Source organism: Saimiri boliviensis, chromosome 7 (genome assembly GCF_048565385.1).
Source record: "Saimiri boliviensis isolate mSaiBol1 chromosome 7, mSaiBol1.pri, whole genome shotgun sequence".
Classification (NCBI taxonomy): Eukaryota; Metazoa; Chordata; class Mammalia; order Primates; family Cebidae; genus Saimiri; species Saimiri boliviensis.
Genome location: NC_133455.1, coordinates 63752983 through 63772459, shown reverse-complemented (window position 1 = coordinate 63772459; position 19477 = coordinate 63752983). Strand labels below are relative to the sequence as shown.

At 44.8% G+C, this 19477-nt stretch overlaps 1 protein-coding gene across 1 annotated transcript in view; it reads right to left on the bottom strand.

Moving 5' to 3' along the window:
• The window catches only part of SPMIP11 (sperm microtubule inner protein 11), a 35573-nt gene that overhangs the window by 1731 nt on the left and 14365 nt on the right, over positions 1 to 19477 (bottom strand). The window contains exon 2 of the mRNA XM_074402590.1: positions 5247 to 5369. Coding sequence (XP_074258691.1) covers positions 5247 to 5369 — 123 coding nt within the window. The remainder of the gene's footprint in view (positions 1 to 5246; positions 5370 to 19477) is intronic.

The following is a 19477-nucleotide window of genomic DNA, read 5'->3' as shown; positions in this document are numbered from 1 at the left end:
TTTTCTTTCTTTTTCTTTTTTTTTTTTTTTTTCTTTTCATTTTTCTTGGCTTTTTTCTTTCTTTCTGTTCCCTACTCTTGGAAAAAAATGCCTTCCTTTGCTCACTCCAGGTAATTCTCTGAAACCTAGCTGATACCACCTCACATTTAGATGCTGTTAACAGATGTCATTTATCTAGTGTCTATCATGTTCTAGATGTGGTATTAAATATTTTTTAAATTTTTTGAAATAATATCAGATTCAGATGCTGTTTGAAAAAGTACTTTTGGCCAGGTGTGGTGACTCATGCCTATAATCCCAGCACTTTGAGAGGCAAAGGCAGGCAGATTACTTGAGATCAGGAGTTTGAGACCAGCCTGGCCAACATGGCGAAACCCCATCTCTACTAAAAATACAAAAATCAATCTGGAATGGTGGCGGACACCTGTAATCCCAGCTATTCGGGAGGTTGAAGCAGGAGAATTGCTCGAACCTGAGAAGCAGAGGTTGCAGTGAGCTGAGATTGTGCCACTGTACTCTAGCCAGGGCAGCAAGACAGTATCTCAAAAAAAGAAAAAAAAAGAAAAAAAAAGGTATTTTTGGCCGGGCGCTGTGGCTCACACCTGTAACCCTAGCACTTTGGGAGGCCGAGGTGGGTGGATCACCTGAGGTCGGGAGTTCAAGACCAGCCTGGCCATCACAGTGAAACCCCATCTTTAAAAAAGAAAAAGAAGTATTTTTACTATTTATTTAGATATGTCTAATTCTACCAGTAAAAAATTTGTATATTTTAAAAACTTAGAATTATAGCCTAATATTCTGGATTGCTATATAGTGTTTATAATGTTCTTTTTTTTCTTTTTTGAGGTGGAGTCTTGCCCAGGCTGGAGTGCACTGGCAGGATCTTGGCTCGCTGCAACCTCCGCCTCCCAGGTTCAAGCGATTCTCCTGCCTTAGCCTCCCCAGTAGCTGGGACTACAGGTGCATGCCACCGCGCCTAGCTAATCTTCTGTATTTTTAGTAGAGATGGGGTTTCACTATGTTAGCCAAGATGGTCTTGAATCTCCTGACCTTGTGATCTGCCTGCCTCAGCCTCTCAAAGTGCTGGAATTACAGACATGAGCCATTGTGCCTGGCCTATAATAATTTTTTTTTAATTCCTAATAATTCATTGAGTAGGTGTTATATTTTTGGCTTATTTTCCTACAAATTAATAGTAAGCTAGTGAAAAGTTTTGCTTTTAGAGGCTGGGTGTAGTGGCTCACACCTGTAATCCCAGCACTTCAAGAGGCAGGTGTATCACTTGAGCCCAGGAGTTCCAGACCAGCCCAGGCAACATGTTGAAACCCCATTTCTACAAAAAGTACAAAAATTAACCCAGCATGGTGGCACACACCTGTAGTACCAGGAGGCTGAGATGAGAAGGGTCATTTGAGCCTGGGAGGTTGCTGAGGCTGCAGTGAGCAGTGACTGTGCAGCTGCACTCCAGCCTGGGTAACAGAGCAAGACTCTGTCTCAAAAAAATAAAAATAAAAAGAAATTAAAGTTTTGCTATTAGAAATAACTTACTACCCCTCTTTCCACATGTGCCTGTTTTGATTTCTGAAAGTATTTTAGGTTTTTAAGCTTTAGTTTTGTTATAATTATAGGTTCACATACAGTTGTAACAAATAATACAGGGAAACCAGGTGCAGTGGCTCATGCCTATAATCCCAGCACTTTGGGAGGATTACTTGAGCCCAGGAGTTCAAGACCAGCCTGGGAAACATAGTAAGAATCTGTCTCTATTAAAAAACAAACAAAAACAAAAACAAACAAACAAAACCAGGGAAATCCTGTGTACAATTTACCCTTCCCCACAATGGTTACAACTTAGAAAACTAGAGTACACTACCACAACATGATATTAATATATTGAATATATTGATACAGAACAGTTCCATTGCCACCCATCCTGGAGTTGCCATTTTATAGCCACCCTCTCCCACCCCCACCTCCACTTTAGAAATCAGTGATCTGTTCTTCATTTTAGGAATGTTATAAGAATGTTATATAAGAATGTCATAATAGCACTCTCAGTGGTTGTGTATTCACTCTGCCTCTCTATATTTTCTTGCAAGTCACCAAAGTATTAGATTGCTTTCTGTTTAAAGCTCTTCTAGGATCCCCATTGCAATTAAAATCCAAGTTACTCTACTCTGGCCTATAACACATTTTCATGATCTAACCCCTGCCCAGCTCACTGAACTCTTTTTTTTTTTTTTTTTTTTGAGATGGAGTTTCACTCTTGTTGCCCAGGCTGGATGGCATGATCTCGGTTCACTGCAACCTCTGCCTCCAGGGTTCAAGCAATTCTCCTGCCTCAGCTTCCCGAGTAGTTGGGATTACAGGTGCCTGCCACCATGTCCAGCTAATTTTTGTATTTTTTTAGTAGAGACAGGGTTTCACCATGCTGGCCAGGCTGGTCTCAAACTATCAACCTCAGGTGATCTGCCTGCTTCAGCCTCCCAAAGCGCTGGGATTATAGGCATGAACCACGGAGCCCAGCCTCCTACATGCTTTTTAATTAATTAATTAATATTTTTTTGAGACAGAGTCTCACTCTGTCACCCAGGCTGGAGTGCAATGGTGCACTCGGCTCACTGCAACCTCTGCCTCCCAGGTTCAAGCAACTCTCCTGCTTCAGCTTCCCGAGTAGCTGGGATTACAGGCACCCATCACCATGCCCAGCTAATTTTCGTATTTTTAGTAGAGACGGGGTTTCACCATACTGGCCTGGCTGGCCTGGAATTCCTGACCTTGTGATCTGCCTGCATTGGCCTCCCAGAATGCTGGAATTACAGTCATGAGCCACAGTGCCTAGCCAATTTTATTTTATTTTATTTTTTTTGAGACAGGGTCTTGCTCTTTTGTCCAGGCTGGAGTGCAGTGGTGCTATCACAGCTCATGGCAGCCTTGACCTGCCAGGCTTAAGCGATCCTCCCACTTCAGCCTCTTGAGTAGCTGAGACTACAGGCGAACACCACCATGCCCGCTAATTTGTGTGTGTGTGTGTGTGTGTGTGTGTGTGTGTGTGTGTGGTGGTGGTTTTTGAGACGGAGTTTCGCTCTTGTTACCCAGGCTGGAGTGCAATGGCACGATCTTGGCTCACTGCAGCCTCAGCCTCCTGGGTTCAAGCAATTCTCCTGCCTCAGCCTCCCAAGTAGCTGGGACTACAGGCTGTGCCACCATGCCCAACTAATTTTTGTATTTTTAGTAGAGATGGGGTTTCACCATGTTGACCAGGATGGTCTTGATCTCTTGACCTCGTGATCCACCCCACTCGGCCTCCCAAAGTGGTGGGATTATAGGCGTAAGCCACCATACCCGGCCTTGTTTTTTGTTTTTTGTTTTTTTTTTTTGAGGCAGAGTCTCACTCTGTCACTCAGGCTGGAGTGCAATGGCTCGATCTCTGCTCACTGCAACCTCAGCCTCCTGGGTTCAAGTGATTCTCCTGACTCAGCCTCCCAAGAATCTGGGATTACAGGCATCTGCCACTACACCTGGCTAATTTTTTTTTATTTTTAGGTGAGACGGGGTTTTGCCACGTTGGCCAGGCTGGTCTTGAACTCCTGACCTCAAGTGATCCACCCACCTCGACCTTCCAGAGTGCTTGGATTATAGGCGTGAGCCACCGCGCCCAGCTGTATGTTTTATAGATGGAGTTTCACCATGTTGCTCAGGCTGACTACATGCTTTTTTTAAATGTACATGTTGTCTATTCACAATAGTGCTAAGAAGTATGGTTCCCATTTTCAGATGTTTCAGAGAGGCTGTGGTTAAAGGAACTTGCCTAAGGTCACATAATTCATTTGCAGTTTAAACTTAGTTTGGTAAGATGCCAAAGCTGGTGCTTCCTACTCCTGGCAGGGATAATGCATGATAATATACAATGGTTTCATTTTTACTTTTTTCTCCCAATAATTCTAAAAGATCAGTAGAACAATAGCTCAGGCGTTTTCTCTCCCCCACATCCTAACTTAAAAACACTGAGGAGCCTGGCACGGTGGCTCATGCCTGTAATCCCAGCACTTTGGGAGGCTGAGGCAGGTGGATCACCTGAGGTCAGGAGTTCAAGACAAGGCTGGCCAACATAGTGAAACCCCATCTCTACTAAAAATACAAAAATTAGCCAGGTATGGTGGCACACTTCTGTAGTCCCAGCTACTTGGGAGGCTGAGGCATGAGAATCACTTGAACCCGGGAGGCGGAGGTTGCAGTGAGCCGAGATCGTGCCACTGCACTGTAGCCTGGGTGACAGAGTGAGAATCTGCCTCAAAACAACCACAACCACCACCACCACAACAAAACTGATCAGGTTAATAAAGGGTAAATGGGCCAGGTGTGGTGGCTCGTACCTGTAATCCCAAGACTGTGGGAAGCCAAGGTGGGAGGATCACTTGAACCTGGGAGTTTGATACCAGCCTGGAATACAAGCATGACTCTATCTCTACAAACTGTTTATTTTAAAAAATTAGCCAGGCTTGGTGGAGCATGCCTGTAGTCCCAGCAATTCAGGAGGCTGAGGTGAGAAGATCACTTGAGCTCAGGAGTTCGAGGCTGCAGTGAGCTATGACTGCACCACTGCACTCCAGCTTGGGTGACAGAATGAGACCCTGACCCTGTTTCAAAAAAAAGAAGAGAGAGAAAAAAAAAGTGAGATATCAAACAACAGGCAGAACTAGGATTCAAACATGGATCTTCTGCTTCCAAGCCTGATTCAGATTTCATTTTATCAATGGGCACGGTGGCTCACACCTGTAATCCCAGCACTTTGGGAGGCCTAGGTGGGTGGATCACCTGAGGTCAGGAGTTTGGGACCAGCCTGAACAACATGATGAAACCCCGTCTCCACTAAAAATATAAAAATCAGTGGCATGGTGGTAGACACCTGTAATCTCAGCTACTCGGGAGACTGAGGCAGGAGAATTGCTTGAATCTGGGAAGCAGATGTTGCAGTGAGCTGAGATGGCACCACTGCACTTCAGCCTGGATGACAGAGCAAGCAAGACTGTCTCGAAAAAAAAAAAATCATTTTATCATGCTTACCCCACTAAGTCTACTTTACTTTCTCCCTCTTGCTCTCAGTCCCTCCTCTTGGCTCTTTTTGTTTTTGTTTTTTTTCCTCCCGTACAACCATACCCAACCACATCCCAGCCATTCTTCAGGAACTCAGACATATCTTTTTTTTTTTTCTCCTAGCATGATGCCCACCCCAAGATACTTACATGTCTTCAGCAACACCTTCCTAACAGCTTCATGGTATCTTGTGTGGCTATTCTGGTGCACAAAATAATTCCCATCTTTTGAGATAATCGGGGGAAGCCTAGTGGGCTCTGGTTCCTTCTGGTCTGAAATGAGAGTAGACTTGTTCTGAGTACTTGGCAAATGACTATTTGATTCTCTGATTCCCTGGTCTCCATGCTAACCACGTACGTGGCAGGGATCTCTCCTCAGGAGTCAAATCACCATGCCTGTGACAGAGGGGAGGGAGAGAGAACCCAGTGATCACAAGACCTCCCTTTCCACTTCCTTGCTCCTTCCTGACTCCTGGGTTTTAAGAGACCAGCTTCTGGAATCAGGATATTAGACACATACCTAAGGTTAGTGCAAGTGAAAAACGCCCTTATCTGGGTATACATTCCTTTCCTGGGACTGGCATATTTGCAGAACTTCAAATGGTGTAATAGTGGAAGTTATGTTAGAGCTAAGTCTTAGAGGAAAAGAAGGAGGTAGGTGATAGTAGAATCAGGAAGAGCACTTCAGACAGCAGAATGGCAAGTATTTAGAAGCATTAGAGAGGCATCAGAAAGCTATTGGTTTGGAGCCTGGAGTGCTGGGTGAAGAGAAGGACAGGAGATGGGGCTGGTAAGGTAGTGTAGTATGGCGGCCACCTAGCATTCATTATGTTTGGAAATCACTCCCTATAAAGCAAAACCTGTATCTCACAGTAGAAGCTGAAAAGACTAGGTCTTCCTTGCCCAACCTCTCTTTCATCAAGGATATGGGCAAAGAATTTTGGCTAGGCCAATCAAACACATTTGCTTCAGATTTTGAACCAAAGATAAGATCGCAAGGAAACAGTGGCCGTATGAAGTTATCTGCTAGTGATAGGAGGTGACTCCATCTCAAAGAAAAAAAAAAAGATTTCTGTCTCATGATCTTGGCTGTTCCATCCATTCTGGCATGCAAGCCAAAAAGGCACTAGGCCCCTTTCTCTATTTCCTCCAGCCAAATGCAGAGTAAAATCCAGTTCTTGGCCAGGCACAGTGACTCATGCCTGTAATCCTGGCACTTTGGGAGGCCAAGGCAGGTGGATCACCTGAGGTCAGAAGTTCGAGCCCAGCCTGGCCAACATGGTGAAACCCTGTCTCTACAAAAGATACAAAAATTAGCATGGTGTAGTGGCGCATACCTGTAGTCCCAGCCACTCAGGAGGCTGAGGCAAGAGAATCGCTTGAATCCGGAGGTGGAGGTTGCGGTAAACCAAGATTGTGCCACTGCACTCCAGCCTGGGCGACAAGAGCAAATCTCCGTCTCAAAAAAAAAAAAAAAAAAAAAAAAAAATCACCCAGCTCTGCATCTGATGTTTTCAGTGCCTCCATTCTGTATTCCTGGAGCAGAAGCCTCATCCCATTCCTCAGATTTTTATTTTTCATGATTATGGATGCTTGTCAGGAACTGGATCAGTTTACCATTCTCTTTGGAAATTGTCAAGGATTGCTGACTAATCTCTGGTGGAGGGTGGCGATGCCACTTCTGTTCTGGAGTTCTTCCCCAGCTCCTGCTTTTTCCTCTTCTTCCTGGCTCAGCCTCACTCACTCATCATCTCTGTCCCTCATCTCTCTCTTTTGTCATCCAATTAAATCTCCTTTAACATTCTCTATCTGAGATAATGATATCACCAGAGTGGGGCACAGTTTGAATCCTCTCCCCGTACAGTTGAGGACTTGGAAAAACAACAGTATTGAAGTCTTGGTTAGCATATAGAGTTCTGGAAGCCTGGACTGAACCATGGGGCTGATTTGTACTTCATCACAGGTTATAGCAATGGGGCCATTTCTTGGAAGCAATATAATTGAGCTTGGTATTTGAATTTGGGCAAGGTGGGGGTGGCAGGATGTCCTTGGACAAATGGAAACAGACCAAGGAGAAAGAACAAGCATATTCCTAGTGGCCAGTGGGACCTAGACTGAGAGTAATTATTGATCTGAGCTCAGGTGACAGGAACTCGTATCTGTTCCCAAGGCCTCAGGCTGACTGTCAAGGGTACAGGCTGATGATGTTCTCTATTATCTCAACGTGTCCAAGTAGCAGGGTCCCAGCTTCCCATATGGATGGTCAGTGAGTGCTTGGAGGTGTGCTGGACAGTACCACCCACCTGGATGCCTTCCTATGGAATCAACCACCAACTGGCATATACCTTGCATCTATTTTTGGCCAACTGGGAGATATTCTTGGTAACCCATAAATTCTCTGAGCTGTCAAGATTTGGAAGGTACCTGGGGTGAAGGGGGCAGGGATTGGAAAGAATTATGACACAGCTGCTGTGAAAGGGCATGTTCTGGGTGGAGGGATACAATGAGCTCTTTCTAACCAAACTCCACTGTGGTAAGGTAGATGAATCAATTATTCTGTCAGTAGGTGGTACAACAGAGGTCTGTCATCCACCCAGTTAATGCCATGCTCTGCATGGTCTTTGTTGGTACGTAGATATGAAGTAATCTCAATAGTTTCTAAAACTGGGCCATAAATTGGGGGTTGCCATAAAACCACCTTCAATGCTTTGAATAGAAACTATGAAGGACATCTAGGGTAGTGTAAAAGTACTTGAGTGGCTCCTCCATCCCCCCAGATTGGTGGTAGAAATTTCTCAGTATTACAAGCTTCCCTGTGAATCAGGGGTGGTCACACAATCTTAGTTATTCACTAATTTGCCCATTGCCTGTTTGCTGCACCTGGGGCTGATTGACCACAATGTTTTCAGGGTGAAGAATTTTTAGAATGAGTCTACCTTTGTGGCTCCCAGAAATCTACCTTCTAGATTGGGGTATTTGCAGCCATGCATGGTGACTATGCCTATAATCCTAGCACTTTGGGAGGCTGAGGTGTGGCAGCATGAGCCTGTGGTCTCAGCTACTCGGGCGGCTTAGGTGGGAAGATTGCTTAAGCTCAGGAGGTTGAGGCTGCAGTGGGTCACGACTGTGCCACGGCACTCCAGCCTGGGTGACACAGCAAGACACTGTCTCAAAAAACAAAAATACAAACAGATAGAAAAAAATGACTCATGACTCCTATCTATATCATCTTCCCTGATACAAAGAAATTGTCAGTATTTTGGGAGGAAGTGGACAGAAGCATGAGCCCAGGAGAGAAGACCAATCCTCAAGGCATGTTTTCCATATGGAAGCAGTTCCTTTGGCTTCATGTCCAAAAATACCTTCCTTGAAGTGGTGCACTTGTTCAGAATTCTGAACATGAGAAGTAGATGGGGCACGAGAGAACAGCAGGACCTAGAGCTGGTTGCAGATTGCTGATGTTAAGTGGAGTACACAGATTTTTCTAGAGATAATAACAATAAAAATAGCTAGTGAATGTGCTTGGCACAACTCTATAATGTAGGTGCCATTATTATTTCCCAAAGAGGAAACAAGCACAGAAAAGTTTAGTAATTTTCCCAAGGTTACATAACTAGCATATGATAGGGACATGAGTTTAACCCAAGTAGTTTGGCTCCAGAGCCCATTTTCTTAACCACCATCATAACATCATCAGGCTTCCCAGGAAAGACAAAGGACTAAGGGAAAACATAGACTGTTTGAACTAGCCCTTTGATGGGCTCCCCTGTCTACAGCTCAGTGGGGATCCTGTCAAGGGGGTCTGCTTACCTGGCGCAGCCTTGAGTTAGGTGAGTGACATGACATCATTGGCTTGATCCACAGGCAGAACCCTACCTCCTAAATGTGTAATATCTACTAAAATGTGTAATATCATTTCCTATGGCCAGGATGAGGGGAGCAGAGGCCTGGAACTTGGTGGGTAACTGCCAATGGCTTAGATCAGTCACAGTGTGGAAGACCAGTGCAGAAAGGCTAAACCCTTGTGGGAAAAGTGGCCTGTCTGCTGCAGTACAGACACAGTCACCCAGCTTAGAGGTGGGCCCACTCCTTAAGCTTAGAGTGTAGCTATGAGTATCAAGAGTACCTTCCTCTTCTAATTTCATGTGGATAGGGGATGGGGTTGTGTTTTCTTTTTTTTTTTTTTTTTAAATTTAGATGGGGTTTCACCATGATGGCCAGGCTGGTCTTGAACTCCTGACCTCGGGTGATCCACTCACCTTGGCCTCCCAAAGTGCTAGGATTACAGGCATGAGCCACCGCCCCTGGCTGGGGTTGTGTTTTTATTAAGACAGGATCTTGCTCTGTTGCCCAGGCTAGAATGCAGTGGCACAATCATAGCTCACTGAAGCCTGGAACTCCTGGGCTCAAGTGATCCTCCTGCCTCAGCCTTCTGAGTAGGTGTACGGGCGTGTGCCACTACACCTGGCTAAAAAAAATTTTGGAGGGCTGGGCAACATGGTGAAACCCTGTCTCTATTAAAAATACAAAAATTAACTGGGCGTGGTAGTAGGCGCTTATAATCCCAGCTACTCAGGAGGCTGAGGCAGGAGAATCACTTGAACCCGGGAGGCGGAAGGTGCAGTGAGCTGAGATCGCACTGTTGCACTCCAGCCTGGGCAACAGAGAGAGACTATCTCAAAAAAAAAAAAAAAACAAAAAAAACACCAAGTAAAACAAAACAAAACAAAACAAAAAAAAACGAAAAGCCAACAGTGCCCTCTGCTGGAGTCTGAGAACGGGATCTCCAGCTGTCTCCTAACAGGTGGTTCACTAAAGAGGCAGCTCAGAGAGGCAAGGAGACAAGACTGAGCAGAGGACATTCCAGCCAGGCTTGGGAAGACTACCTTTTGTGTCCTCTGACAGGATCCAGGAAATGAGAACGTAAGTAAGATGTGTTCGGCTTTCTTTAAAAAAATTCATTTGGAATTGGAAGTGAGAGCAGCTCTGAGGACTCATTAGTGAATCCTCAGGGAAGGGGAATGATAAGGGCAGCAGTGGAAGGAGGTGGAATGAGGCCCTTTGGATGTACACAGCTCGGAGGTCAGTGTGTCTATGGCTAGACGGCAGTCACTGGAGAATCTGGCAAGGAGAAGTCATTTGTCTCAATTGTCTCAAGACAAGAACAGGCTTAATCTTACCCTACCACCAAATCTTGCAGATTTTCTCTGTGGCTCCGGTCAATAAACAATGTTCTGGGTGCCTAGACTTGTGTTATGGTGAGAGCTAGGCTGACACAAGGTTTTCATATAACAAGGCAAGGGAGTTGTCTCAAAGAAGGGCCAGATTAGAGGGAATTTGTCTAGAACAAAGAACAAGGCCCTCCTGGACCAAGAGGAGTGTCAGGTACAAAGCTAAGAATAAATAAGAGAGCAGGGTTCAAAGCCAGTATTGAGAGAGATTCAGCAAAGGAAAGGAGTGATACAAGATTGTGCTTCCCAGAACAGGACAGAAGCAAGAGCTTGGGCACCCAAGAGCCCAGGGCAAAAGGTGAAGGAACCCTGGAAACTGGGCTGAACCTGCAGGAGCAACCAGTATTAGAAAGAGGAAGGGTGAGCCTGGAAAGGACAGGAATCTTCCAAGCGGTAGACATAAGAGTTCTGGTCACTGGTCAGTGGTGCTCTTCTGTGGGCAGTGAGTTGATCAGGCTCTTTTAGGGCCTAGATGAAATATTCTTTGAAGCCAATCAGCATTTTTTTGTACCTCAAGGAATCCTGTGGCTAAAAATATTGTTTTCGGCCAGGTGCAGTGGCTCATGCCTGTAATCCCAAAACTTTGGGAGGCCAGGGTGGGTGGATCACGAGGTCAGGAGTTTAAGACCAGCCTGGCCAAGATGGTGAAACCCTGTCTCTACTAAAAATACAAAAATTAGTTGGATGTGGTGGCAGGTGCCTATAATCCAAGCTACTCGGGAGGCTGAGGCAGAGAATTGCTTTAACCCAGGGGGCAGAGGTTGCAGTGAGCCGAGATTGTGCCACTGCACTCCAGCCTAGGCAACAGAGTGACTCTGTCTCAAGAAAAAAAAAAAAAAAAAAAAAAATATATATATATATATATATAGTTTTTTTCTAGGTATCCTTTCACGGCAATGTTTGAGTAGTGGACAAAGATATTCTGGTCACAGGAAAGGTATACTTTCCATATGTAAATAGTGAACTTACATGTGATTTATAACTTTTCCTCCATATGTGTTGTACAGTTTTATGTGCTAGGTCTTAGGTGCATTACATACATTATTTTATGTCCACAATAAATCTTTTTTTTTTTTTTTTTTTTGGAGGCAGATTCTTACTCTGTTGCCCAGGCTGGAGTACAGTGGCTTGATCTCAGCTTACTGCAAACTCTGGCTCCTGGGTTCAAGAGAGGCTCATGCCTCAGCCTCCCAAGTAGCTGGGATTACAGGCACCTGCTACCTCACATGCAGCTAATTTTTGCATTTTTAGTAGAGATGGGGTTTCACCATGTTGGCCAGGCTGGTCTTGAGCTCTTGATCACAGGTGATCTGCCTGTCTTGGCCTCCTAAAACAGGCCATCCACCTGTCTCGGCATTCTAACACCTGCTGGGATTACAGATGTGAGCCACCACACCCAGCCTTTCTACATTAAGTCTATAAGGCAGACATTATTGTCTCCATTTATAGGTGAGGAAACTGAAGCACTATGAATTTGCTTCGTGTGAGTTAGCCTCCTGAATTTGAATATCTTTGGATACTTGATAAACTGAGTTTCTTTTTGTTTTTGAGTCAGTCTCACTCTGTCACTAGGGTGGAGTGTAGTAGTGCAATCATACTCATTGCAGTCTCAACCTCCTGGGGTCAAGTGATCCTCCCACCTCAGCCTCCAAAGTAGCTGGGTCCACAGGCATGTACCACCACCACCACACCTGGCTAATTTTTTGTAGAGACAAGTTGGTCTGAAACCCCTGGGCTTAAGTAATCCTCTTGCCTCAGCCTCCCAAAGTGCTGGGATTACAGGTATGAGCTGTTGCACTTGGCTTAAACTGAGTTTCTGAAGTCATGGATATACCAAAGTATGTTCCCCACACCCATTTTCCTCTTTGGCTTTTCTATTTTGATTCTTTATCAGGAGGAAAAGAAAGGAAGGAGGCAGGGATTTGCAGAATGTTTGATTACATGTGTTGACTCACCTCTGTGAGTTTTCACTATGACTATAATAAGGAAAGTTTGAGTGGGCCCTTTTGAGTTGAATGTTAATACACTCACACCTACTAGGAGGGAAAAAAAAAGCCTATTGTTCTTCAAGGAAAAATTGTGAATGACTTAAAAATATCATGATAGTAAGAATGTTAAGAATGAAAAGTGTGAATATTAATAGGTTCATTTATTTTTTCCGAGATGGAGTCTTGCTCTGTTGCCCAGGCTGGAGTGCAATGGCGCAATCTCAGCTCACAACTTTCGCCTCCTGGGTTCAACAGATTCTCCTGCCTCAGCCTCCTAAGTAGCTGGGATTACAGGTGGATGCCACCATGCCCAGCTAATTTTTGTATTTTTAGTAGAGACGGGGTTTTTCCATGTTGGCCAAGCTGGTCTTGAACGCCTGACCTCGTGATCTGCCCACCTCAGCCTCCCAAAGTGCTGGGATTATAGGTGTGAGCCACCACACCTGGCCTTAATAGGTTCATTTTTATAGTTGTTAAAGGCCTAGCTAAGGGACCAGGCAAGAATATGACTGATTTGAACCACAGAATGGTTGAAGTGCTAAAAGCAGATGGACAGAAAGGAGTCAAGCAGTTTGAATGAATGTATCAACAAGGTGAAATAAAGAAAGAAACTGGTACCAGTGACCCATTCTGGAGACAAAGGAGTCTTTTGAGATTGTTTGGCTTGTGGAAAGGGGTGAGTAGAGATTCAGGAACTGTGGGTTTCCTGAATTAAGGGACATAGAATTTGGGATGAGAAAGACCAAGGTAAGCAAGGTAGACGTAGGCTTGCTAGGAGATGAAGAGAATACTGTATTTTGCCCATAATCTACTTGCCCTCAGTTGTGAATTTCCCAAACCAGTTCTGAAGTAATAGAAAAGTATGAGGCAAGAGGATTGCTTAAGCCCAGGGGTTTCAGATCAGCTTGTCTCTACAAAAATTATAGGCACGGTGACTCATGCCTATAATTCTAGCACTTTGGGAGGCTGAGATGGGTGAATCAACTAGGGTCAGAAGTTCGAGACTAGCCTGGCCATCATGGTGAAACTCCATCTCTACTAATAACACAAAGAAAATTAGCTGGGCATGGTGGCACATGCCTGTAATCTCAGCTATTCGGGTGGCTGAGGCAGGAGAATTGGTTGAACCCGGGAAGTGGAGGTTGCAGTGAGCCGAGATCTCACTGTTGCACTGCAGTCTGGGCGACAAGAGCAAAACTCAGTCTCAAAAAAGATAAAAAGAAAAAAGAAAAGTATGAGGCATGTTCCCCATGGTGGTCCATAAACTCAAACCCTTCCCAGCTAAGCCACATATTTCAAGCAACCTCAGCAGCAGCACCAAGATTAAGAATCATCTGAGCTCTGTTGGACTTTACTGCCCATATGTTAAATAAGACAAGAACTAAGAGTTTACCATTTAACTTAGCAATATGTGAGTCATTGGTGAATGGATGCAGCAGGGTTTTGCTTTGTTTTGTTTTGAGAGAGAGAAAGTCTCATTCTGTTGCTCAGGTTGGAGTGTAGTTTCGTGATTATAATTCAATGCATCCTGGATCTCCTAGGTTCAAGCAATCCTCTCTCCTTAGCCTCCCTAATAGCTGGGACTACAGGTGTGTGTCACCATGCCCAGCTAATTTTTTTGAATTTTAGTCGAGATGAGGTCTTGTTCTGTTGCCCAGGCTGGTCTAAAACTCCTAAACTCAAGCGATTCTCCTGCCTCAGCCCCCCAAAGTAATGGGATTACAGACCTGAGCCACTACATCCAGCCTGAAGCAGTTTTTGTTTGTTTGTTTTTTTGAGATGGAGTCTTGCTCTGTCGCCCAGGCTGGAGTGTAGTGGCGTGATCTCGGCTCCCTGCAACCTCCACCTCCCAGGTTCAACCAATTCTCTGCCTCAGCCTCCCAATTAACTGGGATTACAGGCGCCCACCACCACACCTGGCTAATTTTTGTATTTTTAGTAGAGATGGGGTTTCACCATCTTGGCCAGACTGGTCTTGAACTCCTGACCTCGTGATCCAGCCTCCTCAGCCTGTCAAAGTGCTGGGATTACAGGCGTGAGCTGCCACGCCCTGCCGAGGCAGTTTTAATGGTGTGATGATGACAAGAGCCTGGGTTGGTGTGGGCTCAAGAGAGAATGACCGAAAAACCAGAGAGAAAAAACAGACAACTCTTTTTTTTTTTCTTTTTGATACGGAGTTTTGCTCTTGTTGCCCAGGCTGGAGGGCAATGGTGCGATCTCAGCTCACTGCGACCTCCGCCTCCCGAGTTCAAGCAATTCTGCCTCAGCCTCCCAAGTAGCTGGGACTACAGGGATGCGCCACCATGCCTGGTAAATTTTGTATTTTTAGTAGAGACTGGTTTCTCTGTGTTGGTCGGGCTGGTCTCAAACTCCCGACCTGAGATGACCACCCCGCCTCGGCCTCCCAAAGTGCTAGGATTACAGGAGTGAGCCACTGTGCCCTGCCAAAACAGACAACTCTTTTTTTTTTTTTTTTTGAGACAAAGTCTCACTCTGTCACCTGGGCTGGAGTACAGTGGCACGATCTCGGCTCACTGCAACCTCCACCTCCCAGGTTCAAGCAATTCTCCTGCCTCAGCCTCCGGAGGAGCTGGGATTACAGCTGCCCACCACTGCGCTCAACTAACAAAACAGAACTCTTACAAGGAATTTTGCTGTATGGGGACCAGGGAAATAGGAAACGTGGGGTTTTAAGATGGAAGAAAAAAAAATTTTTATTTTTTTTTTTTTGAGACTGAGTCTTGCTCTGTCACCCAGGCTGGAGTGCAATGGCATGATCTTGGGTCACCACAACCTCTGCCTCCTGGGTTCAAGTGATTCTCCTGCCTCAGCCTCCCAAGTAACTGGGACTACAGGTGTGTACCACTGCGCCCAGCTGATTTTTGTATTTTTAGAAGAGACAGGGTTTCACCAGTTAGTCAGATTAGTCTTGAACTCCTGGCCTCAAGTGATCCACCTGCCTCCGCCTCCCAAAGTGCTGAGATTACAGGTGTCAGCCACTGGGCCCAGCCGGAATAGGAAATTATAGATGGAAAAATTAATGCAAGAGTGAGAAGAATTATTAGAGTGGTGCTTTGGAGAAGGCAAAAAGAAATGGGATCTGTTCATAAGCGGAGGGGATTTGTCTTAATAGGTGTGTGGGCCATTCTTTCATGATAATAGGAAATATATGGACACAGATGCAGGTAGATAGATAGATGTGGTTTGTGAGAGCTTATGGAAATTATCTACTAGTTGCTTGTTTTCTCTGTGAAATAGAAGGCAACTCATTATATGAGAATGAGGATGGGGAGGAGGTATTGGAGGTTTGAAGAAACAGGAGAAGGTAGAAAAAGGCTTCCAGGAGAGTAGGGGAGTGAATGGAACAAGGAAATGTAGTTTGACTTCTGGGCAGCGATAATCACTAAACTCAAGCGGGCAACAAGACCCACTTGAGTTTGGTGATAATGAACTTAAAGCAAGGGCAATTGGCTTTTTTTTTTTTTTTTTTTTTTTCCTAGACTGTGAGTATAAACTCTTTCCAGGAGTTTTGATAATCAGGATGGTAATGGGGAGAGGAGGGTAAAGAAAGAAATGAGGGCAATAGCTTGAGGGGACCATGTGGCCAAGGGAGGTTTCTTCCCTTGTCCTTCCCCTGCCAAATGGAAGAGATTATAGCATATTTGTATACTGATGGAAATGATCTGGGAAGAAGGAGAATCATGAGAGAGAAGGTGATAGTTTTAGGAGCAAAATCCTTGAGTAGATGAGAAGGGATGGGGTCTAGTACACAAATGGAATCAGTTTATTCATTGAACCAGAGGGAATGGAGTGGAATGTTAGATGTGATGATGGAAAGTCTCTTCTGAGTCCTTCTGATTTTCTTAGTGAAATAAGGAGCAAGGAAGTTAGCTCAGAATGAGGATGGGAGAGGAGCTTTAGAGATTCAAGGAGAGAGATGTGAAATAGTTGACTTGAGGATTGGGAGAGTGACTAGGGGAAGGTGATAAGATTGTCAGGCTGCCCTGAGCTCCCACTTGACATCTGTGGTTATGGTACTCATCGCTCTAGGAAGACTAAACATCTTAGATAAAAGCCAAGTACAGTCACCTTTGTCTTTACAGGTTTCTCTGGAGCACAACACTTTTCATGGCCTTATAATGAACTCGTAGGGGTCAGCCTATGTGTCTCACAGCTTGGCCATGTGGGGCCAGACTTCAAATCTGGGGCAATTCAAGTGGCTTTAAGGAAATATGAGGAATAGAAAAAAATTACTATTGAATGTAATTTTCAGGTGGAAGATTGAATGATGTGGTTGAAGCCAAACTTGGCAGAGGGTAGTCAAGTTGCCTGAATGTCTTTGTGGAAAGCATAGTGGTGTCAGAAATACTATTCTGCGGTTCCTTCTGTTATGAGATAATGGATAATGGGCACAGTGCATAGCTATGTTAGGGTCTGCACAATTAAAAAGGCTATCAGAACTGGGAGATGAATTTAGGGGCTGGGATGCAATGAAAGCAGTCTGATCAAAGTGGGGAGTAGAGGTGTCCTGCTGCAGTTTTGGCTTTGAATTTTTTTCTAGATTTTGAATCTGCTCTTATGAAGATGAAGCTCTAAGTTCTTCATTTGTCAGACTGTTGCTCAAACATGATGTCACTGAATTCTCTATCTAAAAAGGGCCTCTTGTTGGGCATGGTGGCTTACGCCTGTAATCTCAGCATTTTGGGAGGCTGAGGCAGAAGAATCACTTTAGCCCAGTTTAAGACCGGCCTGGGGAACATAAAAATACCCTGCCTCTCCAAAAAAAAAGTTTTTAAATAAAAAATAATAATAAAGTGGGCCTTTACTCTTCATTATGGCATCTTCCAACTCAGTTGTCCATAAGGGCCGGGCAGATAATGCTTATGAGTAAAGCAAGCTGGGTAAGAAAGCTGTACCATCTGAAGGGGTAGTTGCCGCTTTTTTTATTGTTATTTAGAGACACAGTTTAGGGTCAGTGTGGCCAAATCTTTTTTTTCTTCTTTCTTTTTTTGAGTTGGAGTCTAGCTCTGTTGCCTAGGCTGGAGTTCAGTGGCGCAATCTAGGCTCACTGCCACCTCTGCCTCTGGGGTTCAAGTGATTCTCCTGCCTCATCCTTCTGAGCAGCTGGGATTACAGGTACACAGCACCATGCCCAGCTAATTTTTGTATTTTTAGTAGAGATGGGGTTTCACCATATTGGCCAGGCTGGTCTCAAACACCTGACCTCATGATCTGCCCACCTTGGCCTCCCAAAGTGCTTAGATTACAGGTGTGAGCCATCACACCTGGCCCCCAAATCTTTTTTTTTTTTTTTTTTTTTTGGGAGGGAGTCTCACTCTGTCGCCCAGGCTGGAGTGCAGTGGCATGTTCTCAGCTCACTGCAGCCTCTGCCTCCCAGGTTCAAACAATTCTCCTGCCTCAGCCTCCCAAGTAGCTGGAACTACTAGCCCCCACCACCACACCTGGCTAACTTTTTGTATTTTAGTAGAGATGGGGTTTCACTATATTGGCCAGGATGGTCTCAATCTCCTGACCTCGTGATCTGGCCTGGCCCCCCAAATCTAATTTTTAAAGAGAAGTCAGAAATGTTTGTTTTACATAAAATCTCTGGATTTTTAGATGTTCGTGTAAATTTTTTTGTAAAAAGCACTCTGCAAGCTGAGCAGGTCATCAGGCTACAACTGGGTCCCAGGCCAGCAGCTTAGGACTTCTGTTCTATTGTACTGCCCCTTTATTTTCTCCCCTGCTCTTGGCATAATTTATACCTTGTTTATTTATTTACTTGTTTTACTGTCTGTGTTGTATCACTGTTGTATTTCCAGTGTCTTACACAGTGGCTGGCACAGTCAATTCCCAATAAATAAATACTTGATGTTGGATTAGCCAGGGAGTCTGGCTTGGTGCTTTACTTAGAAGCTTTTTATATATTCTAAATATTATTGCATACATGATTTATACATATGAATATATCAGTATGTATGGGGTTATATATGTGTGTATATGTGTATGTATATATATGCCCATCTATATATGGCAAATATTTTCACTCAGTCTCTTTTTTTTTGAGATGAAGTCTTGATCTGTCACCCAGGCTGGAGTGCAGTGGCACGATCTTGGCTCACCGCAACCTCCACCTCCCTGGTTCAAGCAATTCCCCTGCCTCAGCCTCCCAAGTAGCTGGGACTACAGGTGCGAGCCACCACACCCAGCTAAATTTTTTGCAATTTTAGTAGAGAAGAGGTTTCACCATGTTGGTCAGACTGGTCTCAAACTCCTGGCCTCAGGCAATCCACCCACCTCAGCCTCCCAAAGTGCTGGGATTACAGGTGTGAGCCACAGCACCTGGCTCAGTTTCTTTCTTGATTTAACTTTATGATGTCTTTTTTTTTCAGACGGAGTTTCACTCTTGTTGCCCAGGCTGGAGTGCAATGGGGTGATCTCAGCTCACTGCAACCTCCGCCTCCTGGGTTCAAGCGATTCTCCTGCCTTAGCTTCCTGAGTAGCTGCGACTACAGGCGCCCACCATCATGCCTGGCTAATTTTTGTATTTTTAGTAGAGACGGGTTTCACTATGTTGGCCAGGCTGGTCTTGAACTCCTGACCTCATGATCTGCCCACCTTGGCCTCCCAAAGTTCTAGGATTACAGGTGTGAGCCACCGCACCCGGCAAGTTTATGATGTCTTTTGATATACAAATTATTTTTTAATAAAAATTGTCAATAGTTTCTTTTAGGATTCTGGGCTTAATACGTAATAAGGAAAGATTTGCAAAACCATGCTAAGATTACACAAATATTCTGTTTTCTTCTAATTTTTGTGTAATTTTATTTATTGAACTTTCTAATTCATCTGAAATTAATCGATTGACTGATGGATTGATTGATTGATTGATTGAGACAGAGTCTCGTTCTCTTGCCCAGGCTGAAGTACAGTGGTATAAACTTGGCTCACTGCAACATCCACCTCCTGGGTTCAAGCAATTCTCCGGTCTCAGCCTTTCAAGTAGCTGGGCTATAGGCGTGCAACACCATGCCCAGCTATGTTTTTGAGATGGAGTCTTGCTCTGTTGCCCAGGCTGGAGTGCAGTGGTGCCATCTCTGCTCACTGCTGGGTTCAAGCAATTCTCCTACCTCAGCCTCCTGAGTAGTTGAGACTACAGTCA